The following is a 22,076-nucleotide window of genomic DNA, read 5'->3' as shown; positions in this document are numbered from 1 at the left end:
AAAATAAACTCACAGATATTGATATTACTACAATATACTAGAAATAGGAGAATAGATGGATGAAGAGAAAACAGTTAATGCAAACGAAGAGGAAATTGAGTCAAGGTGTATTCAGAGTAATAATAAAAAATACAAAAAAAAGAGAATTAAGGGAATAACAAAAAACATTGGAACATGGAACGTGAGGACGCTGGTGTAAACAGGAAACATGGAAGAACTAGCGAGAGAGTTAAAACAATACAAGATAGATATTGCAGGAATTTAGGAAACTAGATGGGAGGAACATGGAAAAATCGAAAAAGAAAATTATACAGTATGGTCTGCAGGCGAAGAAAAATAGGGATATGGTGGAACGGCTTTTATAGTGATAGGAGGAATGAGACGAAAAGTTATGGAGTTTAAACTCATAAGTAAAAGAATATCATACATTAGAGTAAACAGCAACATGTAAATGTAAACATGTAAATAGATTCACATACCTAGGAATGGATCTGGTCGCAAGCAATGAAGAAGAACCGGAAATAAATAGAAGGTTTGTGCTGGCAAATAAAGCCTATTTCGCGATGGGCCACATATTCAAATAGCGAGACGTACACAGGAAAACAAAACTCCGGGTCTATAAAACAATAATCAGGCCCATAGTAAGTTATGGTTGCGAAACATGGGTGGTGACACAGAAATCTGCCAATGCATTAGATGTGTTTGAAAGAAAAATATTACGTAGGATCCTGGGCCCAATAAGTGAAAACAACAACTGGCGAATTAGGTATAATAGAGAAATATACGAGCAGTATAGCGAACCAACTCTAGCACAACATACTAAACTGCAGAGATTACGATGGGCAGGGCACGTGGTCCGCATGCATGAGAATAGAATCCCCAGAAAATTATTAAATGCAAGAATGCAGGGAAAAAGACCTGTTGGAAGACCTAAAAAGAGATGGAAAGATGAAGTCGATGAGGATGCCAGGAACTGCCTGGGAACGCGTTCATGGAAAAGAACAGCGGTAAATAGAGATGGTTGGAGACGCCTGTTGAAGGAGGCCAAGGCCCGATTTGGGCTGTAGCGCCATTAGATGGATGGAGAGTAAACAGCAAACCGAACATGTTATACATAATAAATGTCTATGCACCCACAAAAAACAGTGATGACTTGCCAAAATAGCAGTTCTATGAAACACTAGACGAAAACGCCGAGAAATTCCCGGGAGAAGATATATTAATCCTTATAGGAGATTTAAATGTCTAAATAAGCAAAGAAAATTGCTTCAGAGAGGTTGCAGGTGAAAACAAAATACATGACACAACAAACAATATTGGAGAAAGACTATGTAATTTAGCAGCGGCATTAAACATAAACAGAAGTAGCACGAGATATAAATACAAAGACTTACACAAAATAACATGGATGAGACCAGGACGCCTGAAGGGAAACCAAATGGACCAAGTACTGATTAAAAAGGCACACAAACAATCGATAAATGACCTTAGATCTCACAAAGGGCCAACATCGATTCGGACCATATGCTAGTCATAAAAACAACGAAGAATAAAAGGCGAAAAGCACAGATAAAATGGGACGTAGATACATTGAGATACTAAATAAATGGAGGAACAGTGGAAAAAAATCCAACAATGCATAAACAATGCTGCAGAAAAAGTGGTTGGCAAAATGCAAAATAAATGCAGAAATAATTGGTTGACGATGAGTGCAAGTTAGCAGTGGAAGAAAAGAATAAAACAAGATTGAAATGGTTAAGCACAAGCAAAGGAAGAGAACGAGAAAAATACAAAGATCAAAGGCAAAAGACAAAGAGTTTATTTTAACCGAAAAAAGAAGAAGAAATTATGAACGAGATAAAAACAGAAAATAAAAGACACAACTCAAAACCATTGTACCAATACTTAAAACTAGGTAATCAAAAATGGACTGTTAATACAGCTATAGCAGAAAAATTGCAGAAGTATTTCGAAGAAATATATCAAGAAGCGGATAGAGAAGATGAAAGAGAAACAATAACGAACATGGAAAAAAATGAAGAAAAAGAATTAACCTATACAGAAGTGAAAGAGAAAATATGCAAACTTAAAAACGGGAAAACAGCAGGAAAAGACGGAATATGTGCAGAACTTATAAAATAGGGTGGGGAGGCACTATACAGAGAAATTTATGAACTAATACAGAATATATAAAGCAAAGAAATAATGCCCGAATATTGGAAGAAGGGAATTATAGTGACAATCCTAAAACAAGGAGACCATAGAATACGCAAAAACTACCGAGCAATTAATTTACTGAATGTAACATATAAAGTAATGACTGGTATAATTAGGGAGAGACTAACAATATATACAAAACAAAACTTAGGAGATTACCAGTACGGTTTTAGAAATGGAAGATCCACGATAGAAGCTGAACATATGCTAAAACAAATAATAGAGAAAACATAGGAGTACGACGAGATGGAGAAACATGTACACTTTTCCTAGACTTTGACAAACAGGCGTTTGACAAACTAAACAGAAGAAAAATAGATTTATAGATTTATTTTCACGTTCAGATCGACTGTGAAAGTCGTTCTGAAGAGGCCTATTAGGCCGAAATACGTATAAGCGGATACACAGACACACTATACGTGAAATCAAATCTTAACTGTCTTTTCCTTTATATATATATATATATATATATATATATATATATATATTTATATATATACAAAACTCAAATATTTGGGTGTGCTGCGGAAGATAGGACAAAGAAGTACTCTTTTTAGTAAACCAAGCTTTCGCAAATCTTTATTTGCATCATCAGGGTGCTACAATAAACAAAATAAGTACAAAATACAGAAAAAGAATTATTTTGCATCTTACACTAATTGAGGTTAGTTGTCGTGATGTTTATCAAATGAAATGAGCAACTCATTTGACCCCTACAAATGATGGCGAAAACTATCCAAAATTGTTTTTAAAAAAAGGTTCTTTAACAAATACATATTTAAAAACACTTTAAAACACATATACATGAACACTTAAATAAAATTATGTTAAAATAATTACAGAACATGTCATAAAATAAAATTTAGGTTATAAAAATTCTTATCAGAAACAGAAGAATTGGTTGTGAATTCGTTACTGCCAACTTAAAACGATAAAACGTTAGATCTTAATGATAACAATGTAAATGTAATAGTATACCCGATAGACGCTGAACTTCTTGAAACAGAAAAGGTAAAAAGACTTATCTTAGAAGAAGTAGGAGAGGTATTCTATATCTCATATATAATGAAACTTATATTGTTGATGATGAATTGTCTGTATTAGTAGATTCGTGTTTATCCAAAGTTAACAATAATGAATATAAGTTGCTTAAATTATTGGTATCTGTCTTTTTGTTAATAGTTTCTTTTTCTTGAAAAATGAAAGCCATCTCGAGAAACAATCTTTTTAAATAATTGCTCTCCGTGGATAGGATTTTTACATTTGGAAAATCGAAAGAGTGCCCTGTTGTGTTAGCATGTGTGGCTAGAGAACATCTATCAGGGTGTAACCTAATGTCACTCTTGTGAAGAGTCAAGCGGCTAGAAACTTTTTGGGAGGTGTGACCTATATAAGAACCTTCACAGCCCAAACAATTAAGTTTGTAGACAACATTACTTTTATCTAAGTTTGGTACGTTATCTTTCAATGACTTGTACAAAGATCCCACAACTAGAGTGCTTTTATAAGCAATTTTTACATTTGGTAGGTATTGAGCAAAAATTCTGGTCAATTTGGGAGAGACGTCCTTAATAAATGGTAGTGATACAAAAGATATATTAGGAATATTGTTAGTCAGTGAGTGGGAATCACTCCTATCCACGGAGAGCAATTATTTAAAAAGATTGTTTCTCGAGATGGCTTTCATTTTTCAAGAAAAAGAAACTATTAACAAAAAGACAGATACCAATAATTTAAGCAACTTATATTCATTATTGTTAACTTTGGATAAACACGAATCTACTAATACAGACAATTCATCATCAACAATATAAGTTTCATTATATATGAGATATAGAATACCTCTCCTACTTCTTCTAAGATAAGTCTTTTTACCTTTTCTGTTTCAAGAAGTTCAGCGTCTATCAGGTATACTATTACCTTTACATTGTTATCATTAAGATCTAACGTTCTATCGTTTTAAGTTGGCAGTAACGAATTCACAACCAATTCTTTTGTTTCTGATAAGAATGTTTATAACCTAAATTTTATTTTATGACATGTTCTGTAATTATTTTAACATAATTTTATTTAAGTGTTCATGTATATGTGTTTTAAAGTATTTTTAAATATGTATTTGTTAAAGAACCTTTTTTTAAAAACAATTTTGGATAGTTTTCGCCATCATTTGTAGGGGTCAAATGAGTTGCTCATTTCATTTGATAAACATCACGACAACTAACCTCAATTAGTGTAAGATGCAAAATAATTCTTTTTCTGTATTTTGTACTAATTTTGTTTATTGTAGCACCCTGATGATGCAAATAAAAATTTGCGAAAGCTTGGTTTACTAAAAAGAGCACTTCTTTGTCCTATCTTCCGCTGCACACCCAAATATTTGAGTTTTGTATTCTATTTGATCAGCGTTGATGACAAGCGTTTATCGCTTTTTCAGCATTCTATTTATTTATATATATATATATATATATATATATATATATATATATATATATATATATATATATATATGTATTTGTATTTTAAGACACTTTAAGTAGTGTATTCATAATATTTCTTTATTTTAGACTTAAACTGTAATTTGCTACCAAATTGTAGCCTTCACCCTTATATCAATTTCGTTAATCTCAGAATTTGTTCTGTATCGTGTTTGTCAAAACAAATCTCATAACCTAAAGGCATACTCACGTTCATATCGTTTGATAAGGTATTTAAAACGGCGAGCTTGGAAATAGTATTCGCGTGTCCTAATATATTTTGTGAATGTCATTAAATGTTATGTCGAATTTTATAACACGCGAGATCATGTTTTTGTGTAAAAAAGTTCTACAAGAAAATTGGTATAATAAATAACAAAATGTCTGCAATATTACAAAAAAAAACCTAACAAACACAGACCGTTACATACAAATACCTTTTTATGAAAGTAAAAATATTTCTTGATAAAAATAATATTGGTGATTACTTTTCCTTGTTTCTTTATTTAACTTAAACACAAAATCACATCAACCGCGCGGTGTTATTAATGGATGTAACAAACACAAGAAATATTGCATTAAATAGAATTGTATAACTTAATGTCTTGTAATAGGTTAACCCTATTGAGATTTTTTTGGCGAGAACTGTTTTGAGATAATCGTTTGTAATTCCGTGGGGTCATCTTTTTTCTATGAATTGAGGACAATCAAGCAGGATATGTTTAACGGTCAATGGATCAGAGCAGATGGAGCAAATTGTTAGCGGTTCTTTTGTTGTTAAGTATTTGTGTGTAAATACCACCTTGTCAAACGCCGCAAAAAATATGGGTCTGCAAGTAAATGAAAATAAAACTAAGATAATGGCATCAACACCCAACAATAGAGCCAGAAACATCGGCCACCAATTCACGGTTGATAATTCTACCTTTGAAGTGGTGGACAAATTCACATACTTAGGCTCCTTGATCACCAAGGAGAACGTCATGACGGAAGAAATCAAGCGAAGAATAATCCTAGCAAACAAATGCTATTTTGGACTGAGTAGACATATGAGAAGCAGAAACTTAAGCCAAAAAACAAAAATAACCATATACAAAACCCTTATACAACCAGTGTTGACATATGGGTCGGAGACATGGACCATTTCCAAGGCAGATGAAAATCTCCTGCTTATATTTGAACGAAGGATCCTGAGAAGAATATTCGGTGGCATCTGTGAAAATGTTGTTTGGAGAAGGAGGTACAACTACGAGATATATCACAGATATAAACATATATTTGGTGGTAAAGATGTAGTATCCTTTATAAAAATAGGAAGACTAAGATGGGCAGGACATCTGGCAAGATCACAGCAGAACAACCCTCCTAGAAGAATCCTTATGTCACAACCTGTGGGAAGTAGAAATAGGGGTAGACCAAAACTCAGATGGAGGGATGGTGTAGATGAGGATGGTAGACAAATAGGCGCAGCAAACTGGCAATAGTTGGCAATGGATAGAACTGACTGGCGTAATAGACTTGGGAAGGTCGAGGATCTTTTATAGGGCTGTAGCACCAATGATGATGATGATTTGTGTGTAAAGGCAGTATGGCCAATTCTTAGACGGTTAAAAATAATAGAGTTTCTTCTGTCTGAAGTATTATACAAGACAGCATGTACAGGTTCTTAGATCGGTGATGTTCATTGGACATTCGACATTTGTTTGCCAGTTGGTCTGCGTTTTTATTTCAGTAGATACTTGTATGTGACGGTACCCAAATAAATGCCGTTTCCTTTCCTAATGATCGGAATGTTTCTATTTCGTATTTGCTTGTTTATAAAATAGGATTTTTTATATATTTGTTTCAATACAAGTAATGCATTTAATGAGTCTGCTATGATAATGCGTTTCATCGTTCTATTCTTTTTGAAGAAGACTAAGGCTTCCAAAATAGCTGGGGCCTCGCCTGTAAGTATAATGTACAGTGAGTTGATTTCTACAGAAAGTTGTGAGCTTTATTCTTTCTATAAAGGTTGTAGAGTTTTTAATCATTTTGTTAAGAGGAAGACCAGGGTTACAGATGTGGAAGAATACAGGATGTTGTTTCTGGGATGATAGCTTGGTAATACAGTTCAGGGATAGTTGCTATCGTTGTATATGTAGGGGTTCTCCAGTTAGAATTTGCATACTATTATCCGGGTTAGTTTTAAAAGCAACCAGTGCTAATCTCAAAGCTTGAATAATGTTTAGTTTTTTTTTAAAGTGATTTTGCAAGCAGTAACATAACAAATAAAACCATAATCGATTTTACTTTTAATGAGTGATTTGTAAAGACTAATTTGGTATATTTTGAGTATATTCAATCTCTTTTGGCACGAATGCTGTAGTTTATTGATATGTGAATTCCAATTTAAAGTTCTCTCGAAAGTTTATTCGTTTTGACTGATCTAAAAGTAAATTATTTAATGTTAAATTAGTAGTAAGGTGGGTTTTATTTTTATTAAAAATAATGTATCATGTTTTTTCAGAAGAAAAAAACAAATCCCGTTTTCATCGTCAAATTCTGAAGCCGATTTAAGAAACATTTTTGTTGCTTTTATTACGTTATTTGATTTAGTATAAACAATAATGTCATCTGAGTAAATACTAGCTTTAATTACATCCATAATACGATTGAAAACGATTGAAAAGAGAGTTAGACTAAGAATCGAATCTTGAGTGATTTCATTGTCTAAGATCTCCTTGTTTCTTGTTATAATGGTTAATGTCATTTTATAAATAAGAAGATGGAAGGAAAACTTCATAGTACCCATCCACAAAAAAGGAGACAAAACGAAATATGTTAACTACAGAGGAATATCATGAATATTAACAGAGCATTGAATACAAAATCCTCTCAAATATCCTTCTTAGCACCTTATTCCCTTATGCTGGGAATATTTTAGGAGAATATCAGGCTGGTTTCATGGCAAACAGATCCACAATCGATCAAATTTTTATACTGAGACAGCTTTTAGAGAAAGTCTTGGCATTTAACAGATCGATACATTACTTTTTTATAGACAGGCAGGTACATGATAATGTGGAGATAAATTAAGTATGAAATGCGATGGCGAAGCTCTCAACACTCAAGAATCTCATTTAGATAACCAAAGTTTGTATTGAGGTTGAAGTATATAAAGTACGCGTGTGAATAATAAGCTATCCAAGTTTTGAAATAAACAATGGACTGAAGCAAGGTGACGTTCTATAACTGCTTACTTTTTAATTTCGTATTAGGAAAGCCAGTGAGAATAACCAACATTTTTAATAAGGCCGAGGGAGCAACAGAAAAACTGGACCTAAAATCTATGAAACGAAAACCAAATAATTTATGTGCATAAATTTAATGAAGCAAAGGAAAAGCATTGGACAAAACATCACCTATAACTTCCAAAGATTTGAACGTTTTAAATCCATTAGATAATATATTGATGAAAGACCGAGCCTTTTGGAAAAAAGCTATAAAGTCAGCCAAGACCCAGCCAGGATTGTAGCGCTACATGATGAAGATTATGATTATCCCATTTGACTTGCAATAAAATAAATCTATGTTTAGCAAAAGATAAAATTAATAAATTAAATCAAAGTAAATCACGAAACTAGAATTTCGAAGATTTCTAATTGACGAAACCAAAATCCAGATTTTTGCTTTAATCTGCGCCTTCTAAGAATTGCAAGGCAAATCGACGTTAATACAGATGTAAAGAGAGAAATGGGGAATCTAAAATTGCACTCCACAATTCTTTACATCTTTATTAACGTCTGTTTGCCTTGCAATTCTTAGAAGGCGCCGATTAAAACAAAAATCTGGATTTTGGTGTCGTCAATTAAATCTTCGAAATTTTAGTTTCGTGATTTATTATCAGATGTCTATTGCATCCATACTAAAGCCATTTTATTCTTGCTTCGTTTTTGACAGAAAAGATTGTTTTCACGTCCATAGCATCTGTAAATAGCCGCTCCGAAGATACCTTTTAGGATGAAATACGTATAAGCAAATATACAGAGGCACTATACATGAAATTAAATCCAGCATAGGATTGAGCCTCTCGCCTCAACTCTATCCAAATTGATGGGTGCTTGCACCCGTACCATAACCAAAAGTTTTAATGTGTTGCTTGTGGAATCTTTTTAATGACTTTTTGAAAAACTTTTAAAGTTGTTAAATTTTGGAGGAAAAAATTTGTTTCACTTTTTGAACAATAGGATTCATTTTTTGTTGTGGTATTTCTAAAAATTTGACGTGTGTTAAATATTTACATATTTAAATAGTAACTTAAGTTCAATCAAATTTTACACACTTTTAAAGTATTTACTTTTTTTAATTAATCCATGTGTTATAAGGGTATACAAAACATATTGGTCTTTTGCAGTTGTTAATACAAAAATGTGAATAAAATACATTGACTTACCTCTGAAATTGAGTAAAGTAGCAATAATGAGGACGTTGGTAATTATTATCGCCAGCGCCATAACAAAAATAATACTGGCTTGAGCTAGCGACCTCAGAGTGAACACTATCTCCGCATCTTCATTGGAAAGGCTGTAGATAAGCATAGTAGAGGTGTCCCTGCGTAACATCCCGTGGTGGGACATCCGGGACGGGAAATGCTAACGGTGTAACGACAACTTCCACAAGTTACTATGCATGGGTTGGTGCGACCTCGTAGATGACGTGACGTTTTTCAATACCCTTAGGATCGTCGATGGTGTAGGACGGGGAATAACTCTAAAACAAGATTGGATATTTGAATAAAAAGACTAATACATTTCATGTGGTTATGGTTGATACACTTGAAGGGTACAGGGGAAAAAGGAGGAATGTCACTTTTGTTTAATTTTTCAGGAGAGCATTTTCAAAGTTATAAGACTTATATTTCATTATAACTAACATTTTGTTATATATGGTAATTTTTTTGGTATGTTTACACTGTGGTTTAAAAATTTTTATGTAATTTGGATAGCGGTAGAACATCACATTGTATTTCTTACACAGAAATACACTTTCGCTGATTAACAAGGGGGAATGAAAAGCATGGTATGGAGGCCTGGACGCTGACAGAGACGCTCACGAGAAAACTAGAAGCATTCGAAATGTGGGTGTACCGACGCATTCTTCGTATATCCTGGACCGAACATGTCACCAACATAGAGGTACTCCAAAGAATCGAAAAGGAGAAAGAATCGTGAGCACAATCAAACAAAGAAAGCTTGAATATCTAGGCCATATATTGAGACACGATAAGTACCGTCTCCTGCAATTGATTGTCCAGGGGAAAGTAGACAGTAAGCGAGGGCCATTCAGGAGAAGACACTCGTGGCTCCAAAATCTGCGGAAGTGGTTCGGGCTCACATCGGTCGAATTATTCAGAAGCGCGGCAAACAAGATCAGAATTGCCATGTTGATAGCCAACGTTCGTAACGGACAGGGCACTTGAAGAAGAAGAAGAATGAAAAGCAACAAAAATAAAACGATAATACAATTTTGCTTAGTCCGTATAATAATAATATAATAATTGCGTATTATCCAACTTGTCTTCATTCAACATGTGGTAGTGCTTTGAAATACTCATTCTTTGTGCAAAATCTGGACAGATGCACAACGTCATCAAACTTTGCCTTCGAAATAGGAATCTAACCTACAAACAGAATACTTAGTTCCCAATACTACTACAATAATTTATTACTATTTTATACCTTCATAAGTAGTTCAAACTCATTGTCTTGCAAGTTAGAGTGCTTTGATATTGGACGGCGGTTTGCGATTACTGCAGACTCAAAAAGACCATTCTATGATTTTCGGTAATAAATAAAACAAGGGTGCGATTTTAGAACCTTGGTTTCTCGGAGAGGTCTAGTTTTAAAGGGACCCTTCTTGGTATAAGTTTTTTCAGGTGGTTTGACCATTTACTAAATAGCAGCTGATCCATCTCTATTATATTAAAAGGAGAAGGTTTCAGTCTGGCTTGACGAAAAATCTCCATCCATTCATTTGGCTGCTCTACTTTAGTTTTTTGGTTAATTAGGCCCATATTATTATCTGTTACAAGATAGAAATGGCCTCTTATAGGAAAACATATTTTTATTTCATCAAATCTTTTTTCGTTGTGCACTAGGTTGTGGAGAAATCTTAAAACAGTATAATTCTTGTTCGTCGGACAAGATGATTGTATACGAAATCGTGCAACATTGAGCACACATCATCACTACCTTTTTTTCCTACTGTTCTAGGACAAGTATAAAATGTGTTGGCTCAGGTTAATAAAGTGTGGATATTAAAACTATACAAAGAAAGATGGCGTTAGTAATAGACGTCATTTGTAGAAATCTTAGGTGTTGGTAGGTTTTTCTGGAAGTCAAAACAAATTGCTTTTTCATTGCTGCTTTTCCTGCTTCTTTTTGTAGCTTCTCGTTTCCCCTTACAGAATGTGTCTGCTTTTAATTTATGGAGTTTATTTTCATTTTCTAAGCGCCTTATTTCATTCTCCAGACTAAGTTCACCATCATTATCCCTTGAAATAATATTACCCTTCTCAACTCTTTGCTTTTTTATTTTTACTTGGAACTCATCACATGTACTGCATGTAACTTTCCTGGGATACCCAAATGACAAATTATGAATATGAAAATGTTTCGGAAGACGCTTTTAATTTGGATATTTTTCAATACACATTTTTTGCATTTTATTAATATTTAGCTCCTCTGGTAAGTATATTTTGGAAGATTCTGCCAAGTTGTAATGGCCTTTTCTGTCTTTAAACGAACTAATGAGGTTTACTAATAACGTACTAATAACGAGAATTTCCTAGGTATTGAAGAATGCTTTTCTCTTTGATCTCTTGAAAACATGCCAAATTTTTTTAAATATTTTTGAGGGACCTTCATCTTTTTCTTGATTATACAATGGATGGCCATAAAAGCTTTAAAGTAAACCTAAACTTCTTTTATTGTATTCTCATCATTTATAAACCTTACTCTATAACTATATACGGAATCTTTAAATTTAGCGATCTCTTCAATTTGACGTAAACGTCGGTTTTGAATTTGTTGTGTGGCAATTAAACCACATAAATATGAGTTTTTTTATCAACAGAACACATTAAATTAAATTGCTTCAAAATTCTGTTCCTACAGCCTTCAGGAACATTTTAAAAACATCGAAATCTTTTACAGTGACAGTGAAGACCCTGGAACATGACTTTGTAATCTAAGATTTTTACTTACATCAATTATGCGACCAAATGATTTTCTTTTTTTACTTAACTTTACATTTGCTGAACTACTTACATTCATATCACTTATTTCTTCATCACTTGGCATAGTAAAATAGGTATTTTATTATTAGTGTTATCTCACATGACACAACTCAATTTTAACCAGTATTATTTATGTACAGTAAAGTACAATATATAACCTCTCAAATGAATTATTAAAACAGAAAATTAAAATTTCTGACATTCCTTCTTTTTTTCCATGTACCCTTCACTTATTATTTTTTTAAGGTGGTTTTACAGAATAGATAAAATTCCAATACCATTTATAGAGTATTTCGGTTTTCTAGAATCTTGCTTGTTTCTGATAGGGACTAATAAATTCATGGGTTTCAAATACACTGAGGAAGTGTAGGCTATCGACATTTACTCTGCAACAACATTATGAGCAATGTTTACTGATCCTAATGAATGTCTAGAAGTTTCTAGAAAGAGAATCGACTCTGCCATCACTGAGCCGAATATGGTGGCTATAAAATAACAGGAACATATGGACTAATGGAATGAATACTTCTACAGAAAACCTAAGATGTTAGAAGGTTCCATTATCTGACTTTTCTAGCTACAGATGGGTAATATGTGCTACAAACATTAAAAATTATCAGAAACATCAAACTAAACGTCGTGATCATGAAAAAAAAAAAAGACGCTTAAACTAATATCTGGAACAATAATCATCATCATCATCAATTCTGACTTTACAGCCCTGCATGGGTCCTAGCTTCCTCAAGAATTTTTCTTTAGTCGTCCCTATCCATAGCCTTTCTCCGCCAAGCACGTATTCCCATATTTCTCGTGTCTTCATTGTTATCATGGAACCTTGTTCCGGGTCTTCCTCTTCTTCTCTGACCAATGGGTCTATCAAGGAGCGTTTTTCTATCTGGATCATTTTGTTCCATCCGCATTACATGCCCTATCCACCTTAGACGTCCATCTTGGGTGTGCAAATTTTGTGGTTTATTTCTGCGATAGTATTATTTTCAGTGTTAAGGAGCGCTCTCAGGGATACTGAGAGTCTATAAATATATGATAAGTATCAACGCCATATTCCAGTGTTTTTTCCAAAATTTGTTTCAGCGTTGCAATTTGATGAATTGTCGATTTACCACCTCTGAAACTAGACTAAGTAAGCAAAACCTGACAACCACCACAGCAACTGATATTAGACAATGAAAGAATTGAACACGTGGATTCGTACATCTACTTGGGAACAACAGTTAACTCCAATTGGGATCAAGCGAAGGAAATACGTATAAGAGTAGAAAAGGCAAGAGCATCGTTCACTAGCATGAAGCAAATTTTCACCTCTAAAAGCCTCACCCCACTTCTTAAAATTCGACTTCTGAAATGTTATGTATTCCCGGTTTTGTTATATAAAATGGAGGCGTGGACAATGACCGCAACATTGATGAAAAAAGTAGAGGCCTTCGAAATGTGGGCTTACCGACGTATATTACGTATATCCTGGACTGAGCACGTGACCAACGAAGAGGTACTACGCCGGATAGGTAAAGAGAGAGAGGTAGGAATAAGTATAAAAAAAAGAAAGTTGAAATACTTGGGTCACGTTATGAGACATAATAAATATAGAGTACTACAACTGTTTGTTCAAGGGAAAATAGACAGCAGAAGGTGTCCAGGGAGGAGAAGACACTCGTGGCTCCAAAACTTGCGGCAATGGTTCGGATTGTCATCTGCTGAACTATTCAGATCTGCCGTAAACAAAGTCAGAATAGCCATGTTGATTGCCAACGTTCGGAACGGACAAGGCACATGAAGAAGAAGAAGAAACCAGACTGGTATTTTCCTACTATCCGTTCTGCATATGGTGCCATACGATGACATAGTACTGTGGTAAATATTTTATACACTGCATTTAGAAGGGTAATTCCTCTGTGGTTAGAGCATTCAAAGATATCTCCTTTTTTGCATATGGTGCAAAGTATTCCAATATTCCAATAAATGGGGAGCAAGCAATCTCTGTGTCCATATTTCTTTTTAAGCTTCTGTAATGCGATTATGATGTCATGGCCACGTTTTTTATATCTGGAATAATAATCTCCGCAACAAAAAAAAAATAAACAAAAAGCAGGTTTGGAAAAAATTTATAGGGAATTTAGGAACGAACAAAGAGGATTTCAAGATATCGCCAATCACAGAATAAGTTTATTAGATAAATTAAAAATGATCTAAGTGGAACGCAAACCATACAACATTCAGATATTGGTTTGGACCGTAGAACATTGACGAAACTTAGCTTAAGTGTTTTCAATAGTAATACCACTAGTGATTCAATTTTCGCGATAAGTCTGTCGATTTACTTCTAAACGAAACTGAGTTGCTTGAAAACACGACGAGTCCGTAGGACGAGTGGTGTTTTCTTTAAGAAACTCAGTTGAGTTTAGAAATAAAAGACAGACTTATAAGCTAAATTAAATCACGAGTGGTATTTTATTAGACTATTTCATGAACAAAGTGATAGGTCCAAAATTCAGTAGAATGAGAGGAAGGAATTTAATAATAATACATTTGATCTAGGTAACCCAAATCTACCCATTTTTTGAATAATTCACAATTAGTCATAATCATGAAATATTTATTATAACTATAAATAATTTGTTATAATTATTTTTCAACAATTTTCTCTTACTATCACGAGCCGCTCTCGCTTCCTTGAAGGTTATATCTTTGAAGGGATCAATATGTCTCTGATACTCACAGAAATATTTTTCTTGTACCGATTTTGCAGTAGTGTTCCATATGGTTTTAATAACACTCTCCTTGTAATCACTACCATTAATTTTTCGCATGTTGAAGGCCCAGTCTTTTAGAATGAATGCTAGTCTTTCGCTGTTATTTTCTGCATCTAATTTGTAGTTGCGATCCACACATTAGGTACATAATAAATTGTCTCCATATATAAGATTTAGGTTTTTTTTGTGTTACTCGGTATATTTTCTTCAATGTTTTGGTTTATAACTTCGTTTGAAGTACCACCGAAACGACTCATTTTGACGTATACAGCTACAATAATTTTTTTGGCAAACGTCAAACTTTGCTTTGCGATCGGTATCCATGGTTACGTCGTTGAAAACACGAAGCTGATAGACCAATCAGAATTGAATGACAGTTGGTGTTTTCGCGATAACACAAGCTGTCTTTGGTTTGTGATTGGTCAGATTATGTGAAAATTTTAAGATGAGTGAAATAGTCTACAATAGCCCATAGCCCTATTAATCGTCAAACTTTATGACAAAGTAGACGCATTAAGAAGAAGATAAAAATGTCGAACACTGGTTCTTGTTTACATTCGAGCTATATTTTGTTATCATATAATTATACTGTTTCATGAAGAGCGTCTCAATTTTTTTCCATAAAATTATAGCTAGCATCTATAGCTAATAAAAATTAAACCATTTTTTAAAATAAATTAAATGATAAACAAAATATAAGGTTAGTCAACCTACAGCTAAATATTTGGAACTTACTTTCCTATTTTCATGGATAGTTCTTCCCAACCTCGTGCCATATTTGTATCTACAGACACGACAATGATTTCCTATCAACTTCTACAATGATAACGCTTGAAGATTGTCTTGTGGCACATCAGATTCTGCAACAAAAGGAAAATATATTGGTTACCGATAAATTGTGTTAAATATCTAATAATATTTTTTTGGTGAATGCAGTTATTTTAATATGTATAAAATGGATATAACTATAGAAAGGTCCATATTAAGTAAAAAATAGTTTATTAAAAAACGATATATGAAGAAAAATAGTAAAAACTACTTGGATCTCTATACTGTTTTCGATAATTAAGAGATAACAAGAATACTATAGAACAGGGATGCACAGACTTATTAAGACTAGGAGCCACTCGGGCAAATCATGAACTGATGGCGGGCCGGCCGCCAGAAGTATAGGTAATTAAAGACAATAAAGAATTGATAATAATTTATTAAAATTGAAAAATAATTTATTAATTTGAAGCGTGGCACTGCATAGTGCTTACAATCTTTTTTATATTTGTCTCAAATTTACTTGTAGCAACACGTAAAACTGCTTCCAAACTTTCATTTGCAAGGCGGTTTCGATTTTTTGTTTTATTATTATTTAGTATTGAAAAAGTTTGTTCAAATATATAGGTAGAATCAAAGAAGCTGGCACATTTCAGAGCGTTTATGAACAACTCTTCGTACATATTTTTATCAATGCAGCGGTAAAAGTTCAGCAAGTCTCCTTCGTTGAATTTGTTGCGTCAATCTTGGTCGTTTTGAATGTCGATAATTTCTAACTGCATTGACTCTGGCGCATTTTCAACTGAAATCGTGAAAGGATTGCTGAATATGTCCAACAGAGGTTTCACTTTTTTAAACTCCGAAAATCTTTCTTGAAAATAATCAAAATATCTAGCTTTTCTACATAACTGAAATTAATCGCAGTTTTGTTGAATTTTTCAACCATTTTCTTATAATTCGGAAAATGATTGTAATTTCCAGAATTCAACTGTGATCTGAAAAGTGTCAGCTTGCATTGAAAGGATGATACATGAGCGTAGAGCTGGGATATCAGTTGATTTTTGCCTTGAAGCCGTGTGTTCAAGACATTCAAATGATTTGTAATGTCAACTAAAAAAGCCAAATCACACAACCAATCAGGATTTTTAAGTTCCGGGACATCCCTTTGCTTTTCCGCCAGAAATATTCCAATTTCTTCTATTAAATTTAGAAATCGTTCCAGTGTCAATCCACGACTTAGCCACCTTATAATTATAATACAGTAAATCTCCGTATTCGCTTTCGATGTCTGTGTTTCGAATTGTCTGTGATTGAGTCCTCGTGATTTTATGAAATTTACAATCGAAACTACCACTTTCATGACATTTTGAAATTCAATTTTTTTAGAACAGAGGGCTTCTTGGTGTATAATGCAGTGAAACTGCATAAGATGAAATCGTAGGCTTCCACGGCCAGAGTCAGAATTATAGTTTATTCGTCTTCCGGGTTTAGACCGTGTCATTTGTGAGTGACCCAAAAGTGGGTTCATCTCGACGTTTCGCTACAATTGTATGTAGCTTCTTCAGGAGAACAAAAAAAGGAAAAGAAACAAAAGACAGGAAGATGGGTAGTTAGCAACGGTAACTCAGTTACTCAACTCAACCAGAGGCGAATACTAACTACCAAGATGGGCATTTGGTCACAGTAACTCAACTACTTAACGCAGCCAGAGGTGAAAACCAAATGCCAGGACAGGGATTCACGTCCAACAGCTCAGAACACTAACGCGTCGAGAGGCGGGGAGTGAATCCTATGATTCACTCCTATCCTAGGATTCACTCCCCGCCTCTCGACGCGTTAGTGTTCTGAGCTGTTGGACGTGAATCCCTGTCCTGGCATTTGGTTTTCACCTCTGGCTGCGTTAAGTAGTTGAGTTACTGTGACCAAATGCCCATCTTGGTAGTTAGTATTCGCCTCTGGTTGCGTTGAGTAACTGAGTTACCGTTGCTAACTACCCATCTTCCTGTCTTTTGTTTCTTTTCCTTTTTTTGTTCTCCTGAAGAAGCTACATACAATTGTAGCGAAACGTCGAGATGAACCCACTTTTGGGTCACTCACAAATGACACGGTCCAAACCCGGAAGACGAATAAACTATAACTGCATAAGATCTTCAGCGTTTATGTTTTTTTCTTGCAGATGCTTTTTCAGCAAAGTAACTAGCCCGGAATTGACACCAATCATCGAAGGAGCACCGTCAGTCGCAACTCCCGATAATTTTGATAAGTCCAAATCAGTTTTTGAACACTCATCCAAAAGAACATTGAGTATATCAACTCCTTTGGTTTGACCTTTTAATGAACACATTCCTAATACCTCTTCTAAGACTTCAAAATCTTGAGTAACACCTCGTATGAATATGAGAAGTTGAGCTGTGGAACTAATATCAGTGGATTCGTCGAGTGCTAATGAAAAAAATTCAATGATCTTAGTTTTTTCAATTAATTGTTCGGCAATATTATTCGTCTTTGGATAGTCATACAATTCAGTTGAATTTTCTCAAACTTTTTTGATGCTTCTGGACACATTTTCTTAGCGGCAATTTCTATGCATTCTTTTACAAAATCGCCATCATTGAAGGGGCGACTTCGCTTTGCTATCATTCGAGAAATTTCATAACTAGCTTCTGCAGCTGTTTCTGAATCTTGAATGGGTTTTGTAAACATAGCTTGCTGACCAATAAGCTCCCGTTTTAAAGACAACATTTTTTGCTTTCTTCATTCGCCTGTAAACTTGGTAAAAGAAGGATGCTGCGTTTCATAGTGCCTTTTTACATTATATTCCTTTGCAATCGCAACAGAATTCTTGCAAATTAAACAAACGACTTTGTTATGCGGCCATACAAAAAAGTATTTCTCAGTCCAAATTTCTTGAAACTGCCGATTTTCATCTTTAACCTTACGTTTTTTACTAGGTCCTGGCTTCTCCATGTTGCGTTCTAATCCTGGCTAGGATTAACATAGCACCTGAAAACAATTACAGGACCTACTTAAATTACCCATCCTTTTTTAAATTATCAAAAATAATTGATTGAATATTATTCCTAAGAAATTTTAAGATTTTTATACAGATTTTATATCTGAAATAATGACGTAATTATTACAATTGGAGAAATTCTGATAAAAATAGTAATTTTTTTGTTTTATTTTAATATTTGGCCAACATTAAAGCTAAATTTGATTAAATAGGTAGGGAAACACTTATTAATAACAGAGTTTTACTTACGATTTCACAACACAATTATACACGGCACTTGGCGGGTTAACACTGCAATAGCACAGTTTAACCACAAACACAGTCTTTTTTATACTATAGCGATAGTAAATCGACGTGTAACTGTACTCTGTGCATACGACTGTGGAAGCTTCGTATTCCTACGCGAGCAATCGGGAATTCGGGACTACTGCTATCTCGCTTGCTCGCACCGCGCTAGAACATTCTTGATTTCTCTACTATTTTAAACTTTATATAAAGGCAGCAAGCGATGTTACTTGACTTAGCATTTTTGGGCACTAGATTCAAATACCGCGCGCGAGATTCAAATTACTTTTCGAACATATTTTTTTTTGGTTTTATTCTGGAATAGAATTCAATATTTTTCGAATGTACAAGAGTATTATTTTTGCTGTCGGCGGGCCACCAGTATTCGGCCGGCGATCCGCGGTCTGTGCATCCATGCTATAGAAGCATTTCTAAATTTTTATTTAAATTACATTACATACACAAGACCAAGACCAAGGACCGCCTGATTTTACCAAGACAAAGACAGACCGTGCAAGATTTGAGCAAGAACAAGCCTAAGCCTGTGGCTATTGCGTCTTGTAGTTAACACTGAGTGTCGTTTGGACATAAAAAATTGGACTTATGCGAATTACGAACAATACCATAAACATACATAGTGATTTAAAATATTCATTAAAAGAAAACTTAATACAGTTGACACGTAGTCAGAGGTCATAATTACAATGTAAAAATAAAATAGTTTGTACATTCTTTCCTAGCAGACGACTTCTTCGCTCTGAAATTAATTGTTCAGATTTTAAGAATGGCCGCCCTCTAATCATAAAATAATCTTCTTAAGTTGCGACGCCGACAGTAATCGAAACTTTTTAAAAATATGTCACCTTAGCTGATAAAAAATATAATAAGTTTAGCATACCTACTGTTAAGGACAACTACTTAATAATTCAATTTTTTCCGTATTATAATTTACATATGAGAAAACCAAATACCACAAATCTTATCTGCCTAAGACTAAACATCGTTTCTGTTGAGTGTGCGATAAGATCATTTGGTTAAACAAAATTTGCTGAAAGAGCTCGGCTAATATTCAAAAGTAACGAGACAAATTAATAACAGATAATGTACCGTGTAAACAAAATACAGAAATATTTAAAGTAACCAAGTAACGATATATAATTATTTATATTTATATAACTTCCAATAAACACATTCGTCACTTTAGACGAAAAAAAAGTTTTTGGTAGAAAACTTCAGAAGGTATTTGGACTGGTAAGTCCAAAAAACCGGCAAAGCCGTGCCTGGGTGACAAAATAAGTTTTTCTTTGAACAAGAACAGCTTTGTTCCATGAGTTAAAGATAAGCTAATAAAAAAGAAACTGCCAGTAAAAACCCTCCTCCTGTTAGACAATGCTCCAGGACATACTGATAAAGACGAATTAAAAATCGAAACTGCCGATGTATATATCGAGGCAATGTACCTACCGAAAAATACTACTGCATTGATTTAGCCCATGGATCAAAACGTTGTTAAAACTCTCAAGGCACATCACAAGAAACAAGTCCTTGTAGATATTGTAAGTCAACCTAATGTTGATATCACTTCAATTTTGAAAAACTTTAACATCAAAGATGTGATTATCAACGCTGTGTTTGCCTGGAAACAAGTCAAGCCAACTACACTGATTAAATCGTGGAAGAATATTTGGCCCAATAATCCACTCGTTCCTAAAAAAGTTAACAAAGACTCCAAGGAGCAACCTGTGCAAGTTGTACTAGATGCTGCCCTTCAAGTTTGCAACGATATGACTACTTCATCAAAATCAAGAGAAGCTTTACAAAAGTGGATTTTAGATGACAATCTCAATGGTCACTTAACAGATGAAGAAATAATTAAAGAAATGATAGAATCTGATGAACACGTGACCCAGAAAGCACCGGATGAAAAATCTTTCACCGTTTACTGTGATAATGCTATATTGGCTGCAAGCGCTTTGATGCGTTGGTGCGAGGAGAGGGAGCATATGCCTTTTGAAAAAATTTTGATGTTAAAGGAGATCTAAACAAGAACAAGCAAAAGACAATCAAAGATTTCTTCAAAGTGTGAACACAGTACACTATGTATTTACATACGTCCATAATTAATCTACCTCGGTTCCGGTATTTAATTATTATTAGTAATGTACGTAGTATGTAGGTACATTAAATTGATTAGTTTCCATATTTCTTTTAATAAACATGTTTTAGTTAGCCGAAATGGGTGTTTTATTTGCACATTAATCTGGGTAGTATTTTACTCATAAAATTTAAGAATCTTGTAGGCTACTGCTAGCAAAACAATGGCAAATATATAATAACTTTCGGTAATTCGAACACTTTTGATAATTCGTCATTCCTTTGGTCCCATAGCTGTTGGGTTATCAAGGAACAACTGTAGTTACAATTCTAAAAATCTGGTCTGGCACATCTGTTTAACACGGGTGGTTAAAATCAAAATATAACTGAGTTCATAAGGATAACAGAACACTTTTTTTTATTAAAAATTTTTATCTGAATTCGTATCATAAAATGTTACTATTTTCTAAACACTGAAAGTTACGATTAAAACCAGCTTTAATACCTCTACGTAGAACAAATTTCTCAAAATGATTACTCTTAATTTCACTCGTCTCAAGTCTCAAATCTAATATTGATGTTGGGAAAGAGACGCAAACAGAGAAGAGTAAAAATACAATACTCTAAAAGTTATTGTGGCATTTTGTTTGTAAAGATGAGCACCTCTCAAGGCGGAAGTGTTTCGAGTCTGGAGAGACCCTGGAGACAAGAGTACACGTAGATTCTGTCAATAATGCAAATCATGAGCAGAATTTTGTCGCGCAAATAAAATATTCATATGCAATTGCTCCGGCAGGGCTCTTTAACTCATGTTGGGATGATGGCTTTGAAGCATTAAGTTGAGTGACGGACAGGGCAGGATTATGGACGACGAGATTTTGCTATAGGAGTGCATTTAACATGAAAGGAATCAAACATACATATTACTCGAATTTGGAGAGATTTTTATCTATTAATCTGTTTTAAAATTTGTAACAAGAAACATAATAATTAATACGTATCTTTAGTTACTACAAAGTATTAAATATTGCTTAATAAGAATATATCTTTATAGTTTTTTATTATAAATAATTGTACACCTTAAGGTACGATTACACCGTTGTGCTGAACTGTGCGGCACTGTATGCACAGCGTATGGCACAAATGTTTATTCTCGTCGACCCACTCACGCAAACAAT

At 34.1% G+C, this 22,076-nt stretch overlaps 2 protein-coding genes across 2 annotated transcripts in view; both read right to left on the bottom strand.

Annotated features, from left to right (window-relative positions):
- Positions 1-22,076, bottom strand: part of DopEcR (G-protein coupled receptor DopEcR) — a 374,495-nt gene that overhangs the window by 52,057 nt on the left and 300,362 nt on the right. Inside the window, exons 3-4 of the mRNA XM_072542827.1 lie at positions 15,474-15,598; positions 9,127-9,443 (exon numbers count right to left, since the gene is read on the bottom strand). Coding sequence (XP_072398928.1) covers positions 9,127-9,310 — 184 coding nt within the window. The 5' untranslated portion in view covers positions 9,311-9,443; positions 15,474-15,598. The remainder of the gene's footprint in view (positions 1-9,126; positions 9,444-15,473; positions 15,599-22,076) is intronic.
- Positions 17,638-18,248, bottom strand: LOC140450444 (protein FAM200C-like). The gene is made up of 2 exons (XM_072544084.1): positions 18,026-18,248; positions 17,638-17,948 (listed from the first exon to the last, which is right to left on the bottom strand). The coding sequence occupies exons 1-2, from the start codon at positions 18,246-18,248 to the stop codon at positions 17,638-17,640; spliced, it is 534 nt and encodes a 177-aa protein (XP_072400185.1).

The sequence above is a fragment of the Diabrotica undecimpunctata genome, chromosome 9 (assembly GCF_040954645.1).
Source record: "Diabrotica undecimpunctata isolate CICGRU chromosome 9, icDiaUnde3, whole genome shotgun sequence".
Classification (NCBI taxonomy): Eukaryota; Metazoa; Arthropoda; class Insecta; order Coleoptera; family Chrysomelidae; genus Diabrotica; species Diabrotica undecimpunctata.
This window is presented reverse-complemented; position numbering and strand designations above follow the sequence as displayed.

Bases quoted from the DNA above. Each gene is read 5' to 3' on its own strand.
- LOC140450444 (XM_072544084.1), bottom strand. From the start codon at position 18,248: ATGTTGTCTTTAAAACGGGAGCTTATTGGTCAGCAAGCTATGTTTACA. The intron at 17,949-18,025 runs GTATGACTATCC...TTTTTTCATTAG, and splicing joins TGAGAAAATTCAACTGAATT to CACTCGACGAATCCACTGAT.